Below are 22,550 nucleotides of genomic sequence, written 5' to 3'. Positions count from 1 at the left end.
CTCAACTAGCAGGTCATCCAGCTCATAAAATCTGACAACGAGAACAGAGGGGGAGAAGAAGACTTCATTTAACAGGAACAACACACTGCGCGTTCTGAAATGCACGGATTATGGAAATCACGTTTTATCTATACACCTTACATTTCCAGTTTTCAGGCTTTTTGGTGACAGTAAAAGAGTAGCAGGAAGACTTTAGGAGTGTTTTCAAACTGGACAGCAAACCTCTAGACTCATGGCTGTATGAAAGATGCCATGAAGAAAAGAAGGATACATCACCTCTAACTGAACTTGTTTTTGACAGTCTATCAGTGTTAATAGGGGACATTATGAACTTGCATGCCAACATTTCAAAACCTGTGTCCAAAAGCATCTTCACCTCTTCGAACCTGATGCCCTTTGACCCAGACACCTGGACACCGAGCACGGACATCATGCTGGGTAATGTGGTCCGTAACAGTACATTTGGCTGTAACAGAAGTTGGGCTGATACAGAAGAATCTCTCCTGCCCAATCTATCCATCAGCGGCACTTCCAGTGAAAGGAAAGAACCACTGTCATGGCTAAGGTGCAACGACGAAACGAGTAAAGAGGAGTTAATTCGGAAAAACTGGGTTGCGCTGCTGATTTTGATTGTGGTCATTGTTACTGTTTCTGGAAACATTCTAGTAATCATGGCTGTCAATCTGGAACGAAAACTGCAAAATGCCACCAATTACTTTCTCATGTCACTGGCAGTGGCAGATATGCTTCTGGGACTTCTGGTCATGCCTGTCTCCATGGTGACCATTGTGTATGGTGAGTCTGCTTTGATTTTGACGGCTGCAATAGGTGTGTACTGTTGTGATTGATTATGTAGGCAGTGATGTTTGGATGTAAGCTTTCACTTACACAATGTTGAATGTTCTTGTGCGATTATGAATAACAGTAATGTATGGTGATCTAGTAATGTCAATGTCAAAAGCCAGGTTTCAGTAGTTTACTACTAGTGATTTGAAACAATATGAAGAGTTATTGCCATATGAGTTTCCACTGGAAAAGTTGGAAGTGAACTTATGGCTGATTTTAATAGGGGACAGAAGACATTTTTCCACCACACACTTTGAGATTTTCCCACCTCTTACTTGAAGATAATGACTGGAACGGTGCTCGGAAGTCGGACATGGATTATATTAGATTGATCAATCCTGACCTCAGGGAGAAGCGTCATTTGATATGTCAAAGATGGTGGGCGACTTTCGAGCATAGCACAGCGTTGTTTGTAATGTTGTATTTAAAGATATTTCTTTGTTTTGCTGTTTATTATAGTGTCAGCGAATATTTCATGTTAATGACTTGAACATTTCATGTTAACATTTGAAATTTTCATAACATTTCATGTTAAATACTGTATAAAATCGTAATAAAAAAACTTAAGAGAAAACACGTTATGCACACGCACTATTTCTTTATTTCTTCAACGTAACAAATCTAAATCAATCAAATCCCTATTTTATACTTGAAAAACTGTTTGAGTAAAGTAAGGTATATGGTGTAATAATTGACATAATTTGAAATGACTTTGAACATGACTGCAAATTTGTGGTATTTAATGGTAATTTTAACCTAGTACTACTATTCTGAACCCCAGTTTAAGGTATTTTAAATGACAGACAGGTTTTAATTCACTGCTTAGTTTTTTTCACTGTGCTGATATTTCCTTTTTATATATACTGTATATATATGGTCATGTTTATTTATCATTTCCACATTGTGTTGTTAATTTTGATTCATTATCTTTTGTGTTTCATAAGGGAAATGCTAATTTCTGTGTAATTTGTTATTTGTCTACTTAAAGTGGATGTGTTAATTGATCATTAGTGGCCTTGTATACACTGACGAGTGTATTTTCATGCAAAGGGCTTGCTGGATGACATTGTAGATTATTTTAATTGCTCTATTTCCAAACACATAAAAAATGCATGGTTTAGCACACAAGCTTTTATATTAGTTTATGATGGAGGTTGAAGGTGTTACTATTTGAGTGTGTTTTTCTGATGGAGCTTGACAGTGAAATGTCATCGTCACGCTGTATTTCAGGCTGTTATCAGTGTGCCGAGGCAGCCGTTTTGAAGAACTCAAAGAGACACAGAGGTTAAAATCGCACAAGAGTGTGCATGAGAGGAACATGCAACCCTCTTCAACGTTTCATCCCTCTGTGTCTCTCTTCTGCTCGTCTGTCCCCTCTAGATACTCTGTGCTGTGGGAAGTAGCCTATATACTCTGTGGGAAGTATTAGTACTATTACTCAGACTGTGGATGTGAATGAATGTCATCATGTCACGGTTTTAGGATAGAATCACATGTTACAGCTAAAACCTTGTTAACATTTCAAGGTGTGTGTGTGTGAGTAAAAAGACCTCTGCTGCTTAGTAAATGCATAAACGGTCAAACAAAGTAACCCATTAAAGGTGATGATGTGGAGGGAGAATTTTTAGAGAAAGTCTGATTATTTTCTGCTGCGTAAACACTGGACTGATGCTATACAAATCCACTGGATGCTGGGGAGATTCAGCACGTCACCTGTACTCTTAAAGTCCCCCTGTAGTCAATAATTGTATACATTTGAACACAACTTTGAAAGTTTTTTGCTTGAAAACTGAATGTAACTCTACACCCTTGTCTCATTAAGTATACATGGTTCTATGAAAATGCAAGTTAGCCCCACCTCCACTCACTCGCATTTTCAAACCGTGTTTTTGAGACTTTCTTTGGTTCACTGCAGTTTTAAGGAGAAAATACTCAGCTATGATTTTGATTTATGAATTTGCACATGGTGTGTTTCAAAGCGTATTAAAAACACCACATAGATACAACATTAAAAGCTTTATTTTCACCATAGGGGGACTTTAAGCAATTTGTCTTTGTCTCCCTGGCTGGCTGTGCATTTTTGGTTTTATTGTTCATGGGAAATTACACTTTTGTTATTTTGCCTGTTAATTGGCTTGATTAAACTCTTTGTCCTTGTGTTTGAGGGTGAGTCACAATGTCTGTTCCATTCTCCTTTTCTTTTTGTCTCACATTAATGCATACACAAAGACAAACACATATTTTCCGGAGAATGTTGCAATGAATTATATCTTCTATCATTTTTTTCGAAAGCCGAACAATTGGACTGGGTCTGTTGGATTACTTTTAAGAATATACGCAAAAATATTGTGAATTAATTCTATATATTTAGAGAAATAATCTTGTTTAGTTAAACTTTGGCACATAACTCACCGCGGTAGGGATGCACCGATATTACAATTTTACCAATAATCGATAATTATTTTTATATTAATGTTATATTAATAAATGTTCATGTATATTTTATTTACATTTTTCTATTGATATATTTCCATATAAAATTCTATATGGTTTTGTCTAAAAGAAATTCTATGCGTGAATTTAGACATCACAACTTCATAATGTACAATATGAAAAATAAATATTCATTTTGTGATTTCCTAAAGATTACATTGTTATTAAATGATTTGTGTTTAACTTTGATTTACTTTAAGTGAGCGTTAGATCTAAGCCAAGTTAATCTAAATGTAAAAGTAGGGGAAATGAGCTGCATAACTAAATATATTGATTGATACAATAAATTCAGATATCTAATAGAAGTGTGTGTAACCGATATGGTACTGTTATATTGTGCATCCCTATATAACGGTGTTATTGTAGTACTATTTATATACTATTATAATACATATTAATATGTTGAATTAGCTTTTTTCACTTTTAATTTAGTAATTTTGTTCAATCTGTGTTATACTCAAGCATTGAATCATGTGGGTTGTTAAGGAGGGGTGTGCAATCTGGAGTTATGATTTTTGACTGGCAGATAAAAACAAAACATGAAAAAAAAAACATAAATGTAATATTAGAAGCAATCACCCAGCAACCACTCAAAACACGCGCAAACCACTCAAAAGCAATCGCATAGTAGAATGCTAACAGCCACTCAGAACACCCTAGCAACCGCATTGCAATGCCCTGGCAACCAAACACAACTCCTTGGCAAAGCAGCAGCAGGTTTTGCACAAGAAAATGTAAAAAATGGTCTTGTTTGGAATAAGCTGTTTGAACAGATAACAATTAGTGTGTTTTTGAATTGATAATGGGTGGATTCAATAGGCAGCTGCTCTGTATTATTCCAGCACTGACCACATGCAGACACAGAGGAAGGAAGCTAATCACTATAATACTATGGACTGCTCCCCCACTTTAAGACTTCAGAACAGTGTATTTTAACTCAGATTTTCTAACTCAGAAGAGACATACACATACACATTGAGAGAGACTCAAATAAGGGTATTTCCTGATGGAAAAATGTCTTTTATCAGAGACTTGGCCGGGTGGATATAGTGCTCATGCTTCGGCATCGTTGCACGGTCGGGGGCAATGAGTTTCAATCAGGCTTGTGTCATTTTATATCTATTATTTATCCACCCCCTTCAGCTTCCTGGCAATTCTTTTTTGTACTATACAATAAAAAGCAAAAAAGTGTATTTTTTCCATAAAAATAATTGAACAAAGGGTTATAACAGTAAAGAGGAAACAAATTGTGCCTGCTGATAGTGCCATTTAGTTAAATGGAGAGTTCACCTAAAAATGAAAGTTATAGCATGATTTACTCACCATCAAGCCATCAAAGGTGTATATGACTATCTTGTTTCAGATGAACACAATCGGAGATATATTTAAAAATATCCTGGCTCTTTCAAGCTTTATATAATGGGAGTGAATGGGGGACAAGGTTTTGAAGCCCAAATAAATCCATACATTCATTATAAAAAAAATAATCCATACGGCTCCAGGGGTTAACAAAGGCCTTCTGAAGTGAAGAGATGCATTTTTGTAAGAAAAATATACATATTTAAAACTTGATTAGCTATAATAACTAGCTTCCGGCAGATGGACGTACGCAGCGATTTGCGGTGGAAGAGTAACCCATGACCTGACGCATGAAGTATTGACATACACGGAGCACAGAGGATAGAGCGAAACAAAACACTGATCACGAATTAAAAGTCTAACATAAGAATTTTTAAAGAGAAATGTCAGAGGATTTCTATATAAGAGAAGAGGAGCTTGAGTTTGTTACTCTGCCCTATTTGTTTAAACCGCAAAAGGCATCTAAGCTTACGATACTCCTACTTCCTACCTCATACGTCGTGTCAGGGGTTACTTGTGTGGCGCAAGTTGACTTGCGCAGTATCCGTACAGTCATCTGCCGGAAGCTAGTTATTATTGCTAATAAAGTTTTAAATATGGATTTTTTTTCTTACACAAACACAACGCTTCGATTCAGACGGCCTTTATTAACACCCTGGAGCATTATGGATTACTTGTATGATGGATGGGTTGGATGGATGGATGGATGGATGCATTTCTTTTGGGCTTCAAAAATCTCACCCCCCATTCACTCCCATTATAAAGCTTGGAAGAGCCAGGATATTTTTAAATATATCTCCGATTGTGTTCGTCTAAAAGAAGATAGTCATATACACCTTGTATGGCTTGATATTGCTGGATGGCTGTTTTTAATTTGCGGATTGTAATTTCACAACATTTTCATGAGCCATAGTTTTCTCCACCTTCACATTATCGTTTGAGGGAATGTCTTTGTAGGGACATTTCATAAGAACTAGTGATGAGGATTAGTGAAACACTACTGAAACCTCCACCGAATCACATGTAAACAGACTGATTCCACTGGTCTTAGAGAATAGCAGACAGGCTGATGTGCTTTCAGAAGAGAGATCATAGAGCGAGCGAGAAACTGACACATGGGACAGAGATCGTTCAGTCCATGAGAAGGGGATCACAGCTGAAGCAGCAGGGGTGATAAAATCAGAGAGGAACTCCTTTTGAGTCTCAGCGATGCACTGACGTACTAGAGTTGTGACGTAGCACGCTCTGAGTAATCCAATGGTAATCAGAGCTGTTTTATAAATAGCAGTGCGTGCTACTAACCCATTATCCGAACAGGTAAGAATAGCTACGTGTGTGTGAATTATATTTAGGAAGCAAAGGAGCCAGTGTCTCCTCAAAAAATTGATTCCTTCCTCTTTTTTTTTTTTTGAAGCAGTTAAATGCATAAACTTGATGTGACTTGGTTGTAATGAATGTGAATTATGTGAATGAAGCAATAAGCCATTAGAGGCCATGTGCTATAGTGAGTATAATATGGGTAATGAGAATTAATATGATAAAGACAGACACCAGTGTCTTCGCTGTTCCTCTTTCTTTTTATTTTCCATAGAGTGACAGGGAAGCTAAAATAAATGGGATCAGAAAACACCGAAACTAATTTCCCCCTGATTCTCTAAACCTCTGAATCTCCCAAACGGCTCCACAGCAGAGCTCTGGCATAATCCACCGCCACGTCATGTCACCATGACGATGGAGTATTCCAGAACAACACACAAAGCTCAATAGCTGCCGTTGATGCAGCATTGATGGTTCTCTGGCACAGGTGGTCTCTAGGTTGCCACGGAGTTCACCGACTAAAAAGAGAGGAGTGACTTAATGAGCAGCATGAAGGGCTAATGACGAGCATCTGCGTAGACACTGAAACATATCTTTCATTTCATTCTCATTAGGGTCGTGGCCATTTCAAGCACATGAAACCTGTGCCACATCAGTAATGGCTGCTTAATTATTCTCTCTTAATCATACACCATACAACATGGTACATCTGGGGTGGGTTATAATATCTTTTTGGATGGTTATGGATAGCCATCATCGGTTTGGGGCAGTTGTGTCCTAATGGTTAGAATGTCGGACTTGTAACCCGAAGGTCGAAAGAAACAACTGAGGTGCCCTTGAGCAAGACACCTAACCCCCAATCGCTCCCTAGGCGCCGCAGTGAATGTTTGCTCACTGCTCCGGGTGTGTGTCCACGGTTTGCAGTGTGTGTGTTCACTACTCACTGCTCCTTATGTGTGTGCACTAACTTGGATGGGTTAAATGCAGAGGTCAAATTCTGAGTATTGGTTGCCATACTTGGCCTTCACATCACTTCACTTTCTTAAATGTTGCGTCCCCTATTTCAACTCAAAAGCCTGTGTCTTATTCACTAACCACCCAGAGTTCAGTTTAATTAGGTGCTGACTGTGCTGGGTCTGCTATTTGTCATAACTTTTGTGCTGTCTGCTGTAATCTTAAAATGTAATCTGCTGATTTGCTTCAGCTCACGTTTACTTTTTAACACTATCAGTTAGGTTTTAGTTTTTGTGTTGGGTAGGTGGGTTGTTTTTCAAATGCGATTTATTAGAACCACTCTGGATATATCATTTCCAAACTGCATAATACTGTAAGAGGGTCTGTGGAACATAAGAGGAAGCTCCAGTCTCGTGTAAATGGGTTCAAAGTATTGATGGGTTCAACGTCACACACGTTTAGAATGATGATGATTGATTATGGAAGAATACAAATTTTTCTGTTTCATGCCAGACAAGAGGTAAAGAGGCAGTGAGAAAGGTGTGTGTGGGCAAGGAGGGAGATATTAATTAGTCTGATAGATTCAGGGCTGTTTAACGAGGCAGAGGATGAGTTCAGGAAGGGTCAGGGAAAACGGGGTGACCCAACGGTATTGTAATTATCCATCTACCGACATCAACGCACACGCAGACACACTCCTCGTGACATTACAGCGAGTTTCCTTCTTGCCTCAGGCAAATGTCATAGACTTTATTTTCAACATGGTGACACAGTGACGCATATAATCATGCCCTCAGTGGTCATTTCCCAGGCATCTGGCTCAAATCAGTGCTTGCATGAAATGCATTTCAAAATGTGCTGGCACTCTAGAGGCAAATTTTTGCTAAGACTTGTCATTCAGCTTGCTGAAATCTTGGGCTTGTGGTCAAAAGGCAAAGCTTTTAAGGTGGTGGTGCTGTTTGTCTGTATGTACTGTACAGTACATAGTTGGTATGGTCAGTGAGGCTGTATGGTTAAATTTTATGTGCTATTTGTATATAGTTTGTTATAAATACAACCTAAACCTAACCCTAACAGAAAACGTCCTGCTATTGACAATTTAAAAAAATATTTGCTTACCTATATGCATTTTTTTCTTCTGCTGAAAAGAAGATATTTTGAAGAATGTTGATGAGCAAATAGTTTCAGTTCCTAGTGATTACCATTGTATTTTTTGTTCATACAATAAGTGTTAACTCAATAACTACAACTGTTATCAGACAATAAACTCTTTATTGTTCCATCAATTCAACACAGCCGTGCTCCCTCTCATAGGACGCCAGACTGAACAACTCACAAAAAAAAAAACGCCCTAACCCATAAAAGGTGCTCCTCACACATGCGCAGTAAAAGAAACATAACTTAACAATAAGAACCAAAACCGTTTAGTTACCAACATTCTTCAAAATATCTTCTTTTGTTTCAGAGAAGAAAGTAAGTAATACTTGTTTGAAACAATATGAGGGTGAATAAATTATGACATAATTCTCATTTGTGGGTGAACTATTTCTTTAATATACTGTATGTTATAACGTTTTTACAAATGACAACATCCCAGAAAGGAGGTTTTGTCAGATTTAGCTCATTTCTGGGTACAAATTTGGTTAAGTAGGTATACATACACTCACTGCTTTCTAAGGTGTCCTTCAGTAAAATCAGGCTATTATCCTGCATGGCTAGATAACGTTTGGCTTTCATCTAAAGCAGAGGCAAAAACACTCAAAGGATTTGAGGGAATTTGTCAGGTTTTTGTTGGGTCTCTGTATTAAATGCTGAGTATTACCCTTCAGCAAATAGGGCGTCCCCTGAGCCTGTGCCGATGAGTAACTCCAATTAGACAGACTGTCAGAAGGGTTTTAAATCAAGTCTTTCCCCTTCATTGTTTCTGTTTCCCTTTCAGTCGCAAGCACAAACACCAATGCATGCATCTCATAGACAGCAGACACACATCCACAGCCATTTTGTATTAATGGATTATTAATTAGCCTCTGGTTTTGATGCGGCATCTCTTGTTTTTTAGCTTTATTGAATAAAGCCACAGCTGGCAGAAGCCTCACGGAGAAAGGGATGACATTCTTCATTTCTATTCATAAGCACCTCTCATGACTAGCAGTGATTGAACTTTTATTCGTTTAGTTCTTTATTTTCTTTTGTGTGCAACTTTTATCAAGACTTTGATTTTTATTTATGCCATGACGCATACCGCTACATCAAACACGGCCCCCCATCTTAATATTTTCTAAAAGGACCTTCATCTCTTCTAATCATAAGCCCAGATCCTCTCTCTCTCTCTCTCTCTCTCTCTCTTTCAGCCCATGCTCGCAAAGGGGTATAAAATAAGGCCTGAAGCTCTTTTTTCTTTTCAATAAATAGTCATTGAAATGAAGCCCCTCACTATTTATATAACCTTCTAAAAATGTTGATCAACAAGCTCAGAAGACTTTATTTTCTGTGTGGTTTGATGTAATAATTACTGAAATTTCTTACTGAAATTTGGGACATAAATTCAATTTAATATTGTCTAAATACAGTTTTAAGAGTCTTATTTGTGTGGTTTTAATTTTTGGTAATTAAAATACACTTGCATTAATTTAGTTTTAAATGAATATTTAAAATAATTAAAATATGAAATAAAAAATGGTAATTGCATATATTTTTACTACAATGAGTTTAATATCAGTTCCCCTTCGTTGTCACTCCAAGTTACATCGGATGACGACGAATGGGGTTTCGCTTAGAACACCTATCGACTTCGAGTATTACAAAACGAGCCAATGGCAAAGAAATGCCATGGGTCTGCGGAATTTGCATAGCGTAACTCCGCCCCACCTCGTGGGTATAAAAGGACGAATCCGGCAACATGCAGATATGTTTTCGCTTCGGAGCCAAGAGTATTTCTTCACTCCACAGTCATCTCTGACTTCGCTCTACGAGACGAGCTTCTCTCTCCGGTGTTGGTGTGATGGCGATCTGCAGCGAGCTCACAGTGCCTGCTGATCTGTGCAGTGATCTGCCAGTGTGTGTGTGTGTCTCCCTGTGCGCTTCAACATCGCAGAGTTTTTTTCTCCTCTCATAAAAGAGCTTGCACGCGGCACGTCTTTTTAAAGACGGCTCGCCCGTGCATTTCTGGTTGCAGCGGACTGGTATCGGACTCTGATGGGCACGAGCGTTGTCAGTGTGTTTGGGCTTTGATCATGCTTGAACTCGCTGGGAACGTGATCATCGCGTGATATATAGGTCGAGACTCGGTGAACTCGCAAGAGTGAGAGTCCCCTCATCCACCCCCCGATCTTCGGCTGGTGGCCAGGGTGACCTGAGGGTGTTGGTCTGGAACAAGGCGCCGACTCTGTGTCCACGACCCCAGCCCCCCTCTTTAATCACGGTGCCCGCAAGCGAACTGATGATTCCACGAGTCTACCCTCGGGTGGCCCGTGTGTTTTCATTTGAAGCTACAGAGGATGATGCTGTGTCTGTAGCAGCATCACTAGGTGGGCTTGATTCTTCTGGAAATGTCGACTCGTCACAGCTGCCACCCTCTGGTGTGCATACGGCTGTGCCTGAGTCTGATCCGGAGATGACGGCCATGCTTTCCCGGGACGATTGGTTTTTGGGTGAGGCCGCCGACCCGCGTCCACGTCAAACCCCAATATCTTTCCTCCCGGACGTGCATGATAAGATCACGGGTCCGCTCGTTGGTCTCATCCGCCTTTCCTCTCCTCAGGGGCCGCTGCCCATGGGTACACTGGGGTCCCCCCGGTTGAACGCTCTGTTGCCATGCTACTGTGTCCTCAGAGTGCTTCCCGGCTCAATCCTAAGCACCCGTCCAAAGCCTGTAGTTCTTTTCGTCTACACTAATCTGTGGCGAAATCCTATAAAGCCACAGGACAGGCAGCCGCCTCACTGCATCCCATGACCGTTCTGCTGGTCTACCTGACCCAGATGCTCATGGACATGCAGGAGGGCGGGACTGACCCGAGGCTCTTCAGTGAGCTGCGCGCCGCCACTGACCTTGCTCTCCGAGCGACGAAAGTGGCCGTACGCTCTCGGAGTCAGGTGATGTTCACCATTCTGGGGCTGACCGGTCTGATGTGCATGATGTCGGGCGGACCCGTCTGCTCGACACCCCCATCTCCCAGGTCGGCCTCTTCGGCGGTGCGATTGAGTGCTTCTGCCCAACAGTTCTCAACCGCCCTTGAGCAGATTGAGGTTATTCTGCCCGACGGCCCCGCCGTCCGCTCAGATCCCTCAGTCTGCCCACCGCCGAAGGCACCCTCCCACGGTTCCAACCCCGCCCGTTCACCCGGGCCTGGCTCTGGAAGACCGTAGGGGGGCTGCCACAGCCCTCTCCAGCCCCGCCCCCGCTAAACGCCAGGTTAAGCGGCACTTTTGAGATGGGCTGCTCAGAGATGAGACTCAGTTCTTTCCAGGAGTTGGTAGCAGGGCCACTCCTTTCCCCGGTGGAGGGCTGGGGAAGAATCCTTATTCAGAAAGAGCTGACTCTCTCGTCTCTGAGCATACAGAGTTCTCGGACGACACAGAGCGCCGCCCACAATCCGTGCTCTCCTCGTCCCCCTCTGTCCCAGAGGCGGTTGACACGGCGTGCCGTCTACGGACCGCTTCGCCCCTGTCCCACTCTGTCGCCAGACCCCTGACAGAGCGGGCCCCCGTGGAACGCTTGTCCTTCCCTGGCCTCCTCTGTCAGGGTGCGGTTTTGACCTTGCCCCCACACCGGGCCGCTATGCCGTCGACGTCTGGGCCGGCATTCTACTTCGCTGCACCACCGGGGGGACGTCTGTGGTTCTTGACGCTTCTGGCACAGTTGGGAGCCTGCCTAGAGCTTCCCTATCTGTTCCGGTGGGTCGCACGAACCATTGGCTCGGGTTGCGATTCAGTTCGCACGGTCTCCTCCCCGCTTCAGGGGAGTCCGCACCACTTTGGTCGATGGCTATGCCCCTATCATGAGAGCGGAGGTTGCACCCTTCGCCTACTGGCGAAGGGTGCGATTGAGACTGTCCCTCCAGCCGAAATGAGGTCCGGGTTTACAGCCCCTACCTCATTGTCCCGGAGAAGTCTGGTGGGTTACGGCCAATCCTGGACCTACGCATCTGAACCGCTCCCTTCACACGCTGCCGTTCAAGATGCTCCTGGCCAAACGCATTTCTGGATGTGTGCGGCCACTGGATTGGTTTGCAGCGATCGACCTGAAGGATGCCTACTTTTATGTCTCCTTTCTCCTTCGACTGAGACCATACCTACGGTTTGCTGTCAGGGCGCGCGCATATCAGTACGCTGTTCTCCCATTCGGGCTAGCCCTGTCTCCTCGCGCCTTCACAAGGTTGTTGAGGCAGCCCTTTTTCCTCCATGGGAACAAGGGGTTCGCATCCTGAACTATCTCGGTGACTGGCTGTCTTAAGCTCACTCCTGAGACAAGGTTTCCGAATACAGGGACCCAGTGCTCCGGCACCTAGCTCATCTGGGCCTTCGGGTCAACTGGGAAATGAGTAACTTTGCCCCGTGCAGAGGAGCTCTTTTCTAGGTATGGACTTGGTCGCCTTCTCCACTCAGCCATTGCTGACTTGCCTGAGACTATCAAGCGCAAGAGTGCGGTTCCACTGAAGTTTTTTCAGAGGCTCCTGGGGCATATGGCATCTGCAGCCGCGGTACGCCGCTCAGATTGCTTCATATGAGACCGCTTCAGCTTTGGCTTCGCGACCGAGTCCCGAGGTGGGCATGGCAACACGGCCCCTCCGAGTACCAGTTACTCAGACCTGCCGTCAGTACTCACCCCGTGGTCGAACATCAGTTTTCTACGGGTCCGAGTGCCCCTGGGACGAGCTTCCCGACATGTTGTTGTCTCAACAGATGCCTCCACGGGCTGGGGCGCCATGCGCAATGGACATCCTGTCACACTCTCATGTTGAGCAGAAATGCTCCTGAAAAATTCAGTGAGATTTATCACACCAGGTGTTGAGCAGAAATGCTCCTGAAGTTCAGTGAATTTCTTCACACTTAGGTGTTGAGCAAGGTTGCTCCTGAAGCTCAGTGATTCTCGCATGTAGTGTTGAGTAGTATGGCATGTCTATTGCCTCGAGTTGCTGGCAGTACGCCTTGCCCTGCACCGCTTCCGGGCGTTGCTCAGGGGTCAACACGTACTAGTCCGATCAGACAATACCGCCACAGTAGCGTACATCAACCGTCAAGGTGGTCTACGCTCACGCCGTATGTCGCAACTCGCCCGCCACCTCCTCTTATGGAGTCAGAAGCATCTGAGGTCGCTTCGAGCCATTTTCATTCCCGGAGTCCTGAACTGTGCAGCCGACGAGCTCTCACGGCTTCAGCCCCTCCCTGGAGAATGGCGACTCCATCCCCAGTCGGTTCAGCTGATTTGGGACCAGTTCGGGGACGCACAGATAGATCTGTTTGCCTCTCACGACTCGACCCATTGCGCCAACTTTTATTCCCTGACCGAGGGCACGCTCGGCACGGATGCTCTGGCGCACAGCTGGCCGCAGGGCCGCAAGTATGCGTTTCCCCCAGTGAGCCTTCTTGCGCAGACCTTGCGCAAGGTCAGGGAGGACGAGGAGCAGGTCATTCTGGTCGCGCCGTACTGGCCCGCCCGGACCTGGTTCTCCGAACTAGTACTCCTCGCGACAGAACCTCCCTGGCCGATCCCTCTGAGGAAGAACCTTCTTTCTCAGGGACGGGGCACCATAGGGCACCCTCGTCCTGATCTCTGAAACCTCCACGTGTGGCTCCTGGATGGGACGAGGCAGGTTTGAGTACCCTACCACCAGCGGTGGTGGCTACCATCACTTCCGCTAGGGCGTCGTCCACGAGACACGTCTATGCGTTGAAGTGGAACCTCTTCGTCAGCTGGTGCTCTTCTCACTGAGAAGACCCCCGGAGATGCTCGATCAGCGTTGTGCTTTCCTTCCTTCAACAGGGGTTGGAGCGAGGCTGTCTCCCTCCACCCTGAAGGTCTATGTTGCCGCCATTGCCGCACACCATGATCTCTTCGAAGGTAAGTCGGTGGGGAAGCACGACCTGGTCATCGGGTTCCTGAGAGGAGCGAGGAGACTAAATCCGCCTCGCCCTCCTCTCGTTCCCTCTTGGGACCTCTCAGTGATTCTAACTGCCCTGAAGAGTGCTCCATTTGAGCCCCTGCAATCAGTTGAGCTTAAATTCCTGTCTATGAAGACAGCGCTCCTGGTTGCACAGGCCTCCATCAAGAGGGTAGGGGACCTGCATGCATTCTCTGTTGACGAAGCGTGCCTGGAATTCTGGCCGGCTTACTCTCACGTGATCCTGAGACCCCGGCCTGGATATGTGCCCAAGGTTCCTACCACTCACTTCCGGGACCAGGTGGTGAACCTGCAAGCGCTGCCCGTGGAGGAGGCAGACCCAGCCTTGGCACTGCTCTGTCCAGTACGCGCTCTCCACGCCTATGTAGACAGAACGCAGTGTTTCAGGACCTCAGACCAGCTCTTTGTCTGTTATGGTGGGAAGCTGAAGGGAAAGGCTCTCTCCAAGCAAAGGTTGTCTCACTGGATAGTGGACGCCATTGCTTTGGCATACCAGCAGCAAGGTCGACCGTGCCCCCTTGGTGTGACTGCCCACTCCACCCGGAGTGTGGCGTCCTCTTGGGCTCTAGCGCATGGTGCCTCGCTAACAGACATCTGCAGAGCTGCAGGCTGGGCGACACCTAACACATTCGCCAGATTCTACAATCTCCGAGTGGAGCCAGTGTCCTCTCATGTACTCGCTTCAACCAGCTAGTACTGGACCCACTCAGGTATCTTCGCTTGCTCGCCATTCCACTCCACGGACTGGATACGTGCGATTTCTCCTCAGGTAAGCTTCTCCGAAAGCCCTGAGTTCCTCCAGCACTCCTGACGTCGGCGCCAGTGTCTATTGCCTGCACGTCGGCTAGGTGCCTCCCGTGTGCATGGTCCCTCCTCTGAGCGACTCCCACATGTGTATTTCCACTGTAAGCCTCTCTGAGCATGCGTCTTTCCCTTGGCAAGCCACCTTGCCACCCCTGGGGTTGAAATATTCCACCTGCGGCTGGACACCCCAGTGTTCTCCATATGCATCCCTCCGGGTCATATGTGTATTCTCTAAGCCCCATCCCCAACCCACCTCATTTTTGTAATACTCGAAATCGATAGGTGTTCTGAGCGAAACCCCATTCGTCGTCATCCGACGTAACGTCTCCGTTCCCTACTCAGGGAACGAGGGTTACATACGTAACCGAGACGTTCGTCAGATTATGTTGAAATTATGATAAAAATATGTATCATACTCACAGAGAATGGCAGTAGTTTCAGTCTGTGTACAATCACGGGTAATATTGACGAAGTTTAAGTTTGAGTCGTGATGGCAGTCTGCATCTCATGTTCATAGTAAAAGGCATCTATCTTTAGCTAGTGTGTCACCCAGACTTCTTTTTGTACCTCATAGTGAAGGCAGAAGAGCGTGGGAGCTTTACAAAACTAACATAATGTTATTTACTCACAATTTGCCTCCCATGCTGCTGCATACGTTTATTCCACTGCAGACTGAATTTTAGCAGATTTTTCTTCTGGAGAGAAATTCACAGAATCAGTTTTTTCAGCGCTTTCTTGAACTGTATAGAAACCACAGGTTTTCAATCACTTTAAGAGAACACAGGGAAACTAATATAAAACTGTGGCTCTGCTGAGGTAATCCAATAACAAACCTGAGTGAGTTCTGATGAAGAGTGCTGTTTCTGAAACTCATGTATGTGATTGTGTGCTCTTGTTTTGGTGATTGATGGTCTTTATCTATTTCTGCACACAAGCTCTGTATATTCATTCACCCACATATGATCATTCTTCCCTTCATTTCCGGCAGCTCCTCCTCATTTTATCCTTTCACCCATTTCTTTCTATATATTTTTCTACCTCATTTCCTCTTCCCTCGAAAGTCTATTTTCTTTGTGGCACTTAATTTGTTGGCTCTTTTGGCTTTGCCGTCGTGCTTCATTTCAAACTTGTGTCACTGACAAAAAACTAGTGAAAGCACTAAAAATAAGAAAGTACCTGACAATAACTGCAAATTGCTTTAATTGTATTAATTGAACATTTCTCCCCTTCATAGTTTGTGTCTGTGTGTGTCCTGTATAAAGTGCCAGGAATGTTAATGAACTTTACAGTTTCAGTCTGGTGAATGGTGAATGGTCATTTTCTGCCTGACTGCCCACAGCGTAGTGAGTTAACTCTATTGCTCTTACAAACTTGCTTTTCAGGATGGATGGATGGAAGGATGGATTGGCAGACAAACAAGCTGATAGACAGACAGACTACAATCTTGTTGAAATTAATTTCTAGTATTGTAGAAATTGAACCGTTTTTCACCACCGTGTCAACAGAAAAGACTGTCTTATGAGCTCATCACACTCATGCTTTCCAATGAAATCATTCACTTGAGCTTAGTGGACAAAGCCCATTAAATGAATTCACAGGACTTATTAGTATGCAACAGAGTTTTAAGCCTTTTGTTGTCAGTTTTATTCCTTCGGTTTGATTTTCTGAATGTGTTTCTCCTCTTCAGGTTACTACTGGCCCCTCCCTGAATCACTCTGTCCCATGTGGATCTACTTGGATGTTCTTTTTTCCACCGCCTCCATCATGCACCTGTGCGCTATCTCCCTGGACCGTTATGTGGCCATCCGGAACCCCATCCGACACAATCGATCAAACTCACGCTCCCGGGCCCGGGCCAAAATCACGGCAGTCTGGACCATCTCTGCAGGTACAACATGTGGGCATGACACTGTGCTGTAGTGTGACGTGAAGCCATGAAGCCATGAAGCCATGAAGCTGTTATGAACAGGATGTCATTCTGTCTGATGAGTCCTGATTCTGATCGAATGTATATTCATAATAACATAGTATTAACCTCTGACTCTGCTTTCAGAACTTGTGAAATCCTAGAATAATTGGTTTATTGGTTTGAGATGACATTAACTGTTTAGAGACGATATAAAAAAGAAGAGTGATCCAAAGAGAGTTCAAACATTTATGTTTACTATAGGGTTGTCACAATATCAGAATTTTCACACCACAGTTATCATGGCCAAAATAATTCACGGTATATATATATATATATCACAATAGAAACTTATATCTATATACACTGTGTATGGATACATATAATGGGTGTGAAACACACACACACAAAACACACACACACACACACACACACACACACACACACACACACACACACACACACACACACACACACACACACACACGCAATATATATATATATATATATATATATATATAATATCTAAACACACATATATATAAACAAAAACTTTTATGTTAGATGCTATTAATCAATTTGACAGCACTAGTAAAAATACAACAAAAATATTCCTCTATAGATATTTGAAGTTAACATACTATAATCCATGTTCTAATCCAATGAGCACATTTTTGGACTAAGGATTATTTGACGCAGAGGTGGGTGAACAGGTTTCTGGTATAGTCCCCTTTTGCACTTGCTGTTGATCGACAAGTCTTGCAGACTGGGGTGTCTAACGACACCATTTCTAACGTTTTCTCTAAATCCCAATATTGGGTTTTTTCGATTCATGTGTAAAATAAAGCCTGTGGTAAACATAACTTGACTGTACTTTGATGTTTTGTTCTACAACGTAAATTAAACACACCAAACGTACGTTTTTAATACATAACTAGAGAAGACAGCTTGGGGTGTGAGTGTGTGCACTCTGCGTTGTAGGACAAAACGTCAATGTATCAAGTTATGTTTACCATGATATTTAATACATGAGTGGGAGAGAGAGCTTTTTGAGCACAAGTTGGATATCTGTAAATCATTAGTAAAATTGCAGCAATAATCAGCTATAATATAGATTGGAACTGAGAGGCAACAATGAGACCTGCAGTAGTGACTGCACCTTCATTAGTATACTGCTGATTATGTCAATGGAAAAAAATGATTGAAAGAGGACAAAATAGCATAATAGAAAGATAAAAATGAATGAATTTTACATGTCTGGTTTATTGAATGCTGAAGACATGAATAATTCCACCATGCACAGTGTCATTTCCACCACATCTCAAATCATTCTCTGGTGGAAATGACAGTGATGGAAATTAGAGTTTAAACATTTGCAAAAGAGAATAGCTATGGTATTAGCCTTAGCTAGATGGAGCCATAATTTTACAGATCGCAAATACACAGAAATACGTGTTCACACATTCTTTTCAAGCTTGCTAGGAAATTATTCTCAATAAATATATTGTTCACGAGTGACATTTACCTTAATGTTTCTTTGATTTCCCTTTGAATTTTTATGTCATGTTACATATTTAATCTAACATACTCTTCACTAAGAGTGTTGTTGCCTTGGTAAATAAGTACACTAACCTTTGATAAAACAATATAATTAAATCATTGATAAGTGATATATAAATTTGTTGATATAGAAAAATTGTATGATATTTATGCATTTATTTATTTAGAGACTGCCATGTCCCTGTCTGGGAAAAAAAAGTAGCTAAAGATAATGAAGGCATGGAAATACAGTTTTAGTATGACCTTCATATAACAAAAGAAAATGAAATTTATTAGTTTGAATTAAAAATTACCCTCTGCAGTGCCCGAAACTGAAGAAATGCTCAAGCTCTGATCTTTTCAAAACGACCTCAAACCAGCCCTGTTTTTCGATCTGCATGCAGCGCAGACAGAAATGAATTATTATGAGCAGAAAATGTAATAAAGTGCATCCCACAATGACATTTGCACCATCGTAATGCAAAAAGAAAAAGAAAACAGTGTAATGAAACGCATTTATAATGCAAAGCAGTATAACTACAGGCCATATAACTATTTTAAAAATATCTACACTAATAAAGCAGTTAAACTGTGCCGGTACACTTTTGGATAGAGCTTCAGTTCCCTGAACTCCAGTCTCAAGGCTCTGCCAGATTCAGAGCGGTCATAGAGCTGAGAGCTAGTGTTGCTTTAAAGTGATTAGTAATTAGGTATCGTTTGGGGATCAAAGAAGACCTACTAACATTTCAGAGATTAGGGCTCTTTGAGCGTGAGTCAGATGCTTTTCAAAGAACAGCATGTCTGGTTGGTAAGACAAAAAAGTGCTTTTTTAATTATCACTGGAAGAGGCGCATGCCATTGAGATGCGTAATTATCTGTCTTCTGCACTGGAACATTTTATGGGTGTAATTTTTCTTTCATAAAAGCATCCATCCATCCAGTATTTGTAATGCAAACTAACAGATGAACTATCCTCCTTCCTCTCCATGTTAAACGCTTCTTAATCTGCTTTAAGGCAATACATTACAAACGAAACCAATGTTTTATCAAGCACATGGTCAATGTTGAGACTTTAAACTATTTTGCCTCCATAGCATGTATTCTTTCAGATCAGTTTTTTTTTTTTTTTTAATTTTAGAAATCTTGCAATACAAAACAATTGTCTTAATGTACTATGATTTATCAACTGGGGAAATTGTGTGATATCTAGTTCAAATTCACATGTAGTGTCTTGCCTTCAAATGTCATCACATAACATCTATAACTGAGATGAGGATGAGTGCTGTCAGTGGATTTGAGCAAAGCATAATCTCCATTTACATTATAATTCTGTACTCTCATCTCCAGGAAAGGATGAGAAATGGGATGTCAGAGGAGGTTGATAGTGTGTAAGATAAAGTAACCCCACTCACTTTTAAAGGAGAAACCTTACCGATGTATATTTTTAATCTCCTCTTACTCCTCTCAGATTTTGACACACTTATCATAGTCATCCAAGGCCCGCTGTTATCCATAGATTCACAGCCAAATCTAGATGCATCATCCAGTGGCACGGGGTCCATCATGGCAACAACCCCCCCGTCCACCCCCGTCTCTCCTTACCTCCTTCCTTACAAACTCTGTTTCCCCCAACAAACCCCAGAGATCAGACAGATTTTCTGAGATTTACTGTTGCCATGGAGATGGTTTGTCACCATGGCAGTTTCACTGAAAGTTTGTCCTTGAGCGATACAAGCTTTCCATTTGCAAGATGCTAGCGGAAAGGAGAAGTATCATATACAGTGTTATACAGAACTGAACACTAATGGTCATAAATAGTTGTGTTGTTGAGGTTACGCTTCTAAACTGTTATAGGCAATGAGAGAAAAAAGTCCCATCAATTACTGTGAAGTAACCCGAAGGCATGTGACAAAGATGGACATTTTCGCTGCCTAAGCATTAGCAATATATCTAGTAAGTAGAATAATATGAGCATGTCCTTCAAGAAGAGATCCATCAATCGCATGGTTCACATTGAGCCGCACATTGAGCATGTTTTTAATAAATATACGCCACCTGCGCTCTCAGTTTAAAGCAATTTAATGATTTGTAACTAAATAATGTATTAGTGCTTGAAACAATGAATGTTAAGTGTTTACACTTGATTATGAGCCAAGAGTGAGAGTTTATTCTTCCTTGAGATAAGACATGGTTCATGGACTAAAACATTTCTTGGATGCATATGTGTTAGTCAGGTGTTTAAGTGATTCCTTTATATTAACTCTTTCCAGTCCAAGTGAACAGCATATTGTGTGTCTGGTTATCTTTAAAATTATATGTAAACCACACTATTAGCACTATTGTAAAAAAATAAATAATAATAAAAATAAATATATAGTATTTTTAAGGGCTGTTAATAAATAATAATATTTATTATTATTTTTATTGTTGTCATTATTATTAATCACAGTTAATCTAATCTTTAGTAGTTTTGTAGAAATTAGGAGGGTCTTTTTCCACCACTTTCTGAAAAAAAATAATCTCAGAACAGAATAAAACGGGTGTAATGATAAATTGGCAAAATGTATTGAAAATAAGAACAAATGAACTACCATGATTTACTGATAAAAAAAATAATAACCACAGAACAGTTATGTCAGAATTGCTAATTGCATTAATGCCATTAAAGAGAATAATGAACTGCATGTTAATTTGTTTTCTATGAAAGTGCAATTTTTTTAGCACTACAGTATATGAACTATTATTTATTTATGCATGCTTGGACAAATGGACTGTGAAAGGGACATAAATAGAACAGCTGCATATGATATGCCGTAGACAACTGTAGGTCACACAAATGCACTGCTTTTGTGCTTTGTGTGAAATAAGCAACTGTCATCATTTCTTCTCTTTTGTTTAGTTTTTTGCCACCTTGTTTTTTTGGTCTGTCACAATTTCTGCAGACTAAACTAAACTACAAATGCACTTTCTTCCCTCTGTTTTTCTGCAGGTATCTCCATGCCGATCCCAGTGCTGGGTCTGCGCGATCACACCAAAGTTTTCAAGGATGGCAGCTGCCTATTGACTGACAATTCGTTTGTGTTGATTGGGTCCTTTGTGGCCTTCTTTGTGCCATTGACCATTATGGTGGTGACCTACTTCCTGACTATCAGCGCTCTGCAGAGTGAGGCTACGCTCTGCCTTGACCAACTGGTGCCCAGGCCCAAATGGAGCGCAGGATTCACTCTGAACTTCCTCCCTAACCCATCGTTCTCGCCCTCAGAGAAGAAACTGTTCTTGCGGCGTTCGTTGAGTCGCGAGGCGGGGACAGAGTCAGGGGTTGTGATGCCACCTTTCGGACGGCACAGCGTACAGTCCATCAGCAACGAGCAGAAAGCCTCCAAAGTTCTGGGCGTGGTCTTCTTCCTGTTCGTCGTGATGTGGTGTCCCTTTTTCATCACCAACGTTTTGGCGGTGGTTTGCGAGCCTGTGGCGTGTGACGCCGATATAATGAACAGACTGTTGAATGTGTTTGTGTGGGTCGGTTACCTTTCCTCCGCAGTTAACCCGCTGGTTTACACGCTCTTCAACAAGACTTACCGCTCGGCCTTTGCTAGATACATCCGATGCCAGTTTCACGAAGAGAAGAAACCATTACAGCAAATTCTGGTCAACACCATTCCACCGCTGGCCTATCAGTCCACACACCTGCCGCTTACTGGATCAATAGGCAATGGGGATTTCTCTCTGCACCTTTCCAATAAAAACCACCATCTGTCCAAAAGCCGCAAAAATGAGAGTGTCAGCTGCTTGTGAATGCACTCAATGAACTCACAAATGCCAACTGTACACCTGGATTGTCTTCTGGGTTCGTGTTTGGCATTCTATCCTTCTTACCTCTACAGAAATCAGCTCAGATTGGTCTAAAGTATTAGTATTCAAAGCCCAAATGCATCTATGAACAAAGGGCAGTGATACATAAAAAGACTTTCGTCTGACTGAGATCGGTCCTTAGTACCATCAGTGTCAGTTGAATCAATGGGATAAATAAAAATTGTATATAAGTGTTAAGTCAGAGTTACGGTTTGATGTCAAGACTTTTGATTTTTATGTAGCACTTTATATTCCAGAAGGCAAAGTCTAAATTCATGGGAGATCAGCTGTGTTTTGTTTACAATGTCAGGTTTTTGAAAACAAGTGTGGATAAAATTTGTGATGTGACTAAAGTTTTG

General features: G+C 42.4%; 1 protein-coding gene across 1 annotated transcript; it reads left to right on the top strand.

The window, feature by feature from the left end:
* Positions 1-326: 326 nt before the first annotated feature.
* Positions 327-22,283, top strand: htr2aa (5-hydroxytryptamine (serotonin) receptor 2A, genome duplicate a). The gene is made up of 3 exons (XM_077216626.1): positions 327-795; positions 16,582-16,782; positions 21,329-22,283. The coding sequence occupies exons 1-3, from the start codon at positions 327-329 to the stop codon at positions 22,132-22,134; spliced, it is 1,476 nt and encodes a 491-aa protein (XP_077072741.1). The 3' UTR covers positions 22,135-22,283.
* The last annotated feature ends 267 nt before the right edge of the window (positions 22,284-22,550 follow it).

The sequence above is a fragment of the Siphateles boraxobius genome, unplaced genomic scaffold (assembly GCF_051911475.1).
Source record: "Siphateles boraxobius isolate OS27281-9 unplaced genomic scaffold, OSU_SipBor_1 7, whole genome shotgun sequence".
In the NCBI taxonomy this organism is placed as follows: Eukaryota; Metazoa; Chordata; class Actinopteri; order Cypriniformes; family Leuciscidae; genus Siphateles; species Siphateles boraxobius.
Note: the sequence above shows the minus strand (reverse complement) of the source record. Positions and strands in the feature narration are given on the sequence as shown.

Excerpts from the sequence above, each read along its gene's own strand:
- htr2aa (XM_077216626.1), top strand. The coding sequence starts at position 327 with ATGAACTTGCATGCCAACATTTCAAAACCTGTGTCCAAAAGCATCTTC. Across the intron at positions 796-16,581 it reads CATGGTGACCATTGTGTATG|GTTACTACTGGCCCCTCCCT; the intron begins GTGAGTCTGCTT and ends TCTCCTCTTCAG. Across the intron at positions 16,783-21,328 it reads AGTCTGGACCATCTCTGCAG|GTATCTCCATGCCGATCCCA; the intron begins GTACAACATGTG and ends GTTTTTCTGCAG.